Raw genomic sequence first — 7,348 nt, 5'->3', positions numbered from 1 at the left:
CTCAATGTGTCTTTTGTTCTGTTAGTTACAGCAGGGGGTGGGGATCCCACACCTTTTTACTGGCACTTGGGAGGCAGAGGCAGGTGGATCTCAGAGGTCCAGGCCAGAGAGAGACCTGTCTTAAAAATAAATAAGTAATTAAAAGCTACCACCACAAGGAAGATTTTAATTAAGAATTAATTAAAGCCACGTCCTCAGTAACTAGGGCCCACGCTGCCGAGACTGCAGTTCTCTGCCCCAACACACACAGGCCCCATTAGGTCTGTTTGAGCTCCTTACCAGTTGATCATTCACCCATCACTCCCCAAGGACCACTTGCTCTGTTTGTAAGTTACAAGGATTCTCTGTGGTTTACAGGCAAGTGAGAGAAGGCCTTTCCCTAGGACTCTAGAACACAGCATCGCTTCAGTTCCCGTGGTGGAGCCTGTGGTGCTGGTGAAGGTTTGAGCTTTGGCGAAAGCATTTGCCACAGTGGCCGCACCGATAAGGTTTCTCCCCAGTGTGGATTCTCTGGTGCAGTTTCAGAGTCGACTGCCTCCCAAAGCAGTTCCCACACTCCCCACAGATGTAGGGTCTCTCCCCGGTGTGCACTCTCCTGTGTCGCTTCAGCTCTGAATTCCACGTGAAGCTTTTCCCACAGTCGTCACATCTGTAAGGCTTCTTGGCCGAGTGGGCTGCCTGGTGACCAAGATGCTGCAGAGGGCTGCCCCTGGCCCCTCTGCTTCTCTTTACCTCTCTCAGCAGGCGGCCTCTGAGGGGGCTGCTGACACAGTCCAGCTCTCTGCAGCGTCTCTGGTAGTGGGCAAGTGGCTTGGGAGACTGTAGGGGTCCGACCTGCCACGGCAGCAATCGGGGGTCACTTGCAATCACTCCTCCTGGCTCAGGCATGTGCGGGGTACCCCCTTTAGGTCTTCCACGTAAGACTGTGAATGCCTTTGCTCCTCTCTCCCCCTCCCGTAGTGGATTTTCCTTGTCGTCACTTCTCCTTCTGGAGGACTCTGTAATTAGAGATAATATGCTTTGTTTTCTGTACTTAGAAGAAAGGACTCCAGGAAAAGAAGTTTAAATATGTTGTGAGGTTGTCAGAGGAGAGGCATATGTGCATTTGCCTCCTCTGAACCCATCAACAAGAGGTTCTTCACCCTTGATGTTGGCAGCCCAAATCTCCAAGGCTTGGGCCTGGGGACTTGCACAGTTAGCTAGTTCCTGGGCGTGTCCCTAGTTTATAGTAAAACTAGGAGCCAAATTCTCCTTCTGCCCTTCCAATCTTTAAGAAAGGGTATAGGAAAACAACAGAAAAAAAAAACCTCAGTACTAACGGTGAAGAAGAAAGACAACTGACAGGTTACTATTTATTGACAGCGTCCATTGCTTCGTGTAGGCCACAGACACGCAGTGCCGCACTTGGCTAAAATTGGGTTAGAACCCCAATAGTTAAAACAATGATCTGAATAAATATCCCTCCCTTACATGGACAAAGACGGACAGCCTCCTTCACTTCAGAGGATGATAAGTCCAGGGACCATGCTGTTTGTCTCATCATACTGCTAACAGCCTAAGTATTTAGAAGATGGAATACAGACTAGATGTGTTCCCTAGTTAAAGGAACTGTCCACCTTCTGACAGGACTGAGGACCAAGGTGGGTCTGAGCTAGACTGGGCCAGGGAAATGGAGACTCGGGAACAGCACTCACCAACAGCACTTGCAAAGTGAAAAGTTTGTTCTCATGAGCTGCATACATGCTCAGCACAGCATCCGCCAGACAGATGTGACTGCCTAATGTGGCTGAGGAACCGAGTTTCTGAGTGTTAAGTCATTTAACTCGTAACGAGGAGCTCAGATAGTTATTGTCAACTGATTTCATCAAGGTTCTGCTCCGTTCACTTTCTGAGGCAGGGCCTCACATAGGCCAGGCTGGTCTCCAACTCACTGCATAACTGAAGACGATGGTAAGCGCCCGGCCTCCTGCCTCCATCTCCCCAGTGCTGAGATCCGAGGCCTTCATCACCACGCCTGCCTCCATCAAGGCTATGAACCATCCGATGGGAAAGAAAGGAATGATTTTCTGGCAAGTGGCCCTGGAATCACTGGGTTCTCACAAGCTTCAAAACTTCCCAGTCTGACTGAACATCTACCTAAATTCATGTGTTGTCAATCCCCAGTGTAGACGTGTCGGAAGGTGACTGGGTCATAAAGACGGAGCCCTCATGAATGGAACTGGAGCTTTGTCAAAAGGATGAAAAGCCTCCTTAGTTTTTCCGTTCAGCTACATGGGACAGGTGCTACCTTGTGGTCCCCAGGCACTGCACCCAGTGGTGCCAACTTTGGACTTCTTTGTGTGTGTGAGTGTGTGTGTGTGTGTGTGTGTGTGTGTGTGTGTGTTACACTGTGGAAGTATGGCGCACTTGCTTGTGTGTGCCTCTGTAAAGCACAAGAGGCCAGCATTAGATGTCAAATGTCTGGTCTCTCAGTGACCCTGGGCTAAATCCTCCTGTCTCCTGACACTGCCCCCCCCCCCCCAGCACTGGCATTACAGAATCACACAGCCAGGCCTGTGTATGTGGCTTCTAGGGATTTGAACTCAGAAACACGCTTACCCACTAAGCTTACCTCCCCAGCTGACCTTGGGCTTAACTTTTAAAACTGTTAACAATAAATTTGTTGCCTGCCCTGTCTAAGTGGCTTTTGTTATATAGTAACCTTAGCAACACATACAAAATTATCACATACAAAAATCAAAAAAAAAAAAAAAAAAAACAAAAACCTAACTCAAAATGAATGGAAGAACTAAAGAAGTCTTTAGAGAACATACCTGGAACTCTGGATCATTTGACTGGGCAACAGTATTTTAGCCAGGACAACAAAAGCCAAAGCATAGAATAAAATCAGACTATCAACATGAAAACCCTGGGCCGGTAAGATGGCTCAGAGGGTAAAGGAACCCCTGGCCAAGCCTGATGACATGATTTGACCTCCAGGACCCACATAGTAGAAGGGGAGAACTGTATCTCTGACTTCCACATATGCACATGTGATGTGCATGCCCATACATACAAGTACTCGCAAAATACATACAAATGTAGTATAAAATTTTTGAAAACATAAAAAGCATTTGTACTTTGTGGAATACCCATCAAAAAACTAAGAAAGATAATTTGCAGAATAATTATCTGTGAGGTCTAGGATCTAGAATGCTTTTTTAACTCTTAAACCTTAGCAATAAAAATACAAATCTCCCAAGCTAAACATAGGTAAAGTATAGGACTAGAACTTTCCCTCAAGCTGGGAGTGATGGCAAAGACCTCTCATCACAGGATCTAGGAGGTGAAGACTAGAGAATCAGGAGTTCAAGTTCACCCTCAGCTCTGTAGTGTCTTTGAAGCCAGCCTAGGTTCCACGAGACCCGATAACCAAAGACAAGTTATCTGATTTCCTTTTTACAGTGTCTTACTATATTTACTCTGTGTGTGTGTGTGTGTGTGTGTGTGTGTGTGTTAGGGGATGGTTGTTTGTATGACTGTGTGTGTGTATGTGTTAGGGGATGGCTGTTTGTATGATTGTGTGTGTGTATGTGTGTGTGTTAGGGGATGGTTGTTTGTATAATTGTGTGTGTGTATGTGTATGTGTGTTAGGGGATGGTTGTTTGTATGATTGTGTGTATGTGTTAGGGGATGGTTGTTTGTATGATTGTGTGTGTGTATATGTGTGTTAGGGGATGGTTGTTTGTATGATTGTGTGTGTATGTGTGTTAGGGGATTGTTGGTTGTATGACTGTGTGTGTGTTAGGGGATGGTTGTTTGTATGATTGTGTGTGTGTATATGTGTGTTAAGGGATGGTTGTTTGTATGATTGTGTGTGTATGTGTGTTAGGGAATTGTTGGTTGGTTGTATGATTGTGTGTTTGTGTGTTAGGGGATGGTTGTTTGTATGATTGTGTGTATGTGTGTGTTAGGGGATGGTTGTTTTTATAACAAAGCATGCGTGGAGGTCAGAGGACACACCTTACAGGAGTGACTCCTTCTATCATGTGGGCCCCAGGGATTGAGATCAAATTGTCAAGCTTGGTGGCAGTGCCTTTACCCAAAGAGCCATCCCACTGGCCAGGATGTGTAATTTAATAAACATATGAAGTAATGCCAAACATAACTCATTAGGGAAATGAAAATGAAAACCTCAAGGGATATTACATCATAGCAAAACAACCAGGAGGAAGAGCTGTGGAGGATATGGTCGGGCACCCTCCTCCATGTGGAGAGGACCTTCAGATGCTGCAGCCTCTTTACAAACCAATCCAGTAATCCTTCAACAAACAAACAAACAATACAAGCAAAAAACCAAACAGGCTGGGTATGGTAACGCAGGCCTTTAATCCCAGCACTTGGGAAGCAGAGGCAGGTGGATCTCTGAGTTCAAGGCCAGCTTGATGTATGTAATGAATTCCAGACCAGCCTGAGTGGCATAGTGATATTCTGTCTCAAAAAAAAAAAAAAAAAAAAAAAAAAAATCAGTTATCATATGTAATTTTCAAAGGCTGGGAAAATGGGTTAGGAAAGGCTCTGGCTACTCAAGCCCAGAGACCAGAGTCTGTCTGATCTCTGCAACCCAGCAAAAGGTGGAAGAAATGATTCCACAAAGTTGTCCTTTGACCTCCATATGTGCTCTGTGGCACTCCCCACGCACAATTATTCATTTTAAAAGGCGGGTATATGTCACACAATTGCATTTACAGAACTGTAGAGGCTGTGATGGAAAGGGGCTGGCGAAAGCCCAAGGATCAGGAATGGTTACCTGTCTCAGGCAATATGAGGACTGGCTCCTGCAGGAGAGACTTCTCCCAGTGGTGGGGATTCAGCTGCTCATGAGATCCTTCCCAGGAAGGCACTTCCAGAGAGTTCTCTTGAATATCTCTGCTAGGAGTTTGGGGTTGAAAGTCTTGAAGTTCTCGTTCTACAAGCTGAGCTCCTGTTTTCTCCAGGAGCACCTTTTGCCCTTGTATACAAACGGTCACCTAGGAAAAGGGCTACCCATTAATTCTCCATCCCTTGATGGACTGAGAGCAACCTGCCACTCTGTGCCATAGAATGACCCCCTTTACCCTGGGAAGACCGGGTAATGACCTAGTTCAAATTCCACAGACCACCAAGAGCAGTGAAGGGCAGAGCATGCAGAGCTAAAACAATAAGGCTGCCTCACAATCAGTCAACACTTCCCAGGTAGGTGCCCACAGCTTGGGCCAAGATCCTTAAAAAAGGGCTGGCAAAAATACCAGAATCATTATGAACAATGCTCCCCAGATCTTGGACCCCCCTCTACTTCTGCTAGAGATAGGCCCTGTGGGAACAGAACCAGCCTGGTAAGGGACCACTGAAAACCATTCCAACTTGGTAATATTTTCTGTCGGAGAGGGCCAGGATACTCAGATCTAACAGGGCTGCCCCACCTGTTTGCATATCTTACTTGCTTCCCTCGCGGCTCCAGCAGGGGGTTCACTTAGAGAAGGGGGTGGGGAGAGACGACTGGACAGAGAGTAAGACCCAAAAACTGAGCTGAGACTTCCCCATTCAAAGGCAATATGGTAGACACCTCTCTAGAACAAAGTCCACAGAGTTTCACCAAAATTCGTTTCCTATGGGACAGGCTAGGCCTGTTGGCTAAGAATTCTGATTGTAGCAAAGCTTCAAGATGTGGATCCGGGAAGACTAAATCTACTCTTAAAAGGTCACGGGGGTCTATAAAGGAATAGCTTTGTCCTCTGCTTCCTCACTGGCTGCCAATGGCTCCAGTTTTCTGAAACCCTGTTAGGACTTTGTGGGTGGGACTAAGGGGAGTTCCTCTAAGCTGGAAGAACTTTTGAAGTTATCCACTCCTTGGGAATCTCTAACTAACTAGGGATCATGAGACAAAAATACTACCTCAAAAGACCCACCCAGAAAGGCCCCTCCTTACCCACTGCTTTGGTTTTTTGGATGCTCTGTGCAAATCTTCCACCAGAGTCACAATATCCCTGCTGCTCTTTGGATATCGATGCCAGATCTGTGCCTGGATCTCTGGAGGTAGGATGACCAGAAACTGCTCCATCACCAGGAGCTCCAAAATCTGCTCTTTGGTGTGTAGCTCAGGCTGCAGCCACTGTCTGCAGAGCTGTCGAAGGCAGGAGAGCGCTTCCTGGGGCCCAGACACTTCTTGATAACAAAAGTGTCGGAAGCTCTGGCGGGAAAGCTCAGGATCAGGACAGGCTTTTTGCTGAGGGGGGCCACATCTTTCTTCCAGCTTCATTATTATGTGTCTCTCTTGCTTGTCAGACTCTTCAGTGTGGGCACTCAAAGTTATTTCCATTTTAGCTGCCATCTTGGGGGCTCTGGGCACAATGTCGCTCTAATCGTAAACTGATTATGTCTTCTGGGTCATTGCTCTGGAGAAACCCGATGACTAGAAAAATGTTAGGAACGAAGCTCCTCTGGAAGTGTTAGGGAAGGACCGCAAAAGCATAGTTTTATCATTTGCTAGTCTTTATCCCAGACTCTGAAAACCAGATAGTTCCTGGTCTTTTCGTCAGTTTTTAAGGAGAAAAGGCATAATATCCCAGAAAGGCACTGGTGGGAATATTTTATTTTGGTATCAGGCGAAATTCACAACAGGATCTAACAGGCTGGTAGAGGAATCCCCAGGGAAAGTTTAAGCTATCTCGCGGGTAGCTCGCTCCGACTCTCCCGCATCTGGCAGACACCGACCTGATCCAGCTACCTCTGAGCGAAGCAGAGCCAAGGCCACAGCGCGGCCGCAACGTGATTAGGGGTAGGGAGTGCGGCTCCCGGGCCCAGCCAGCTCGGCCTGGTGAGGCTGCGGCAAGGGGACACTCAGGTCCACCGCAGTGTTGGGTGTCAGCTCCAGTAGCCACCTGCGACACCAAGTTCTAAGGCAGCTCAGAAGCCGGCGCCCGCCTGCAGGTGACCCACCTTTCCAGAGACTGGACACCGGGAACCCTAGAGCACAGTCTAGGGGCGGGGCCGCCCACTGGCTCCAAGAGTTACCCACGGGAAAACCCGCCTCTCCTCTACAGGATTGGGTCTCCGGGACATCGATAATCTTTTATTAACCGTTTGATCTATCAATCAGTCGCAGTGCCTCCTGGGAGTCGTAGTCCAGTGGCTAGTCCGGGAGCGTGCGCAATGGGCTGCCTAATGCCTATAGATAGTTGGCTGTTGGTTGAAGAAATTAGGGGAGCAGAAAGTGCAGGGCTCGAGCGAGTCCACCGTAGGGAGGGCTTCAGGTCAGATCTCACATTGGCCGGGAGGCCCTCCCTCTTAGGACACGTCTGTGGGGTACTTGAAGCAGGACCCAGGGGTT

At 47.7% G+C, this 7,348-nt stretch overlaps 1 protein-coding gene across 2 annotated transcripts; it reads right to left on the bottom strand.

The window, feature by feature from the left end:
- On the bottom strand, nt 1-6,909 carry ZNF174 (zinc finger protein 174). 2 transcript variants are annotated; one of them, XR_013975637.1, is made up of 4 exons: nt 5,948-6,909; nt 4,790-5,009; nt 280-998; nt 1-119 (listed from the first exon to the last, which is right to left on the bottom strand). XR_013975637.1 is itself a non-coding variant. In XM_080942015.1 (3 exons), exons 1-3 carry the CDS (start codon nt 6,347-6,349, stop codon nt 406-408), a joined length of 1,215 nt encoding a protein of 404 aa, XP_080798141.1. In that variant the 5' UTR covers nt 6,350-6,909; the 3' UTR covers nt 241-405. The 2 variants fall into 2 exon arrangements, 1 of the variants encoding a protein (XP_080798141.1); XM_080942015.1 differs by lacking the exon at nt 1-119 and having other exon boundaries at nt 241-998.
- Nucleotides 6,910-7,348: the final 439 nt, after the last annotated feature.

This window comes from Micromys minutus, assembly GCF_963924665.1.
Source record: "Micromys minutus genome assembly, chromosome: 31".
NCBI lineage: Eukaryota > Metazoa > Chordata > Mammalia > Rodentia > Muridae > Micromys > Micromys minutus.
This window is presented reverse-complemented; position numbering and strand designations above follow the sequence as displayed.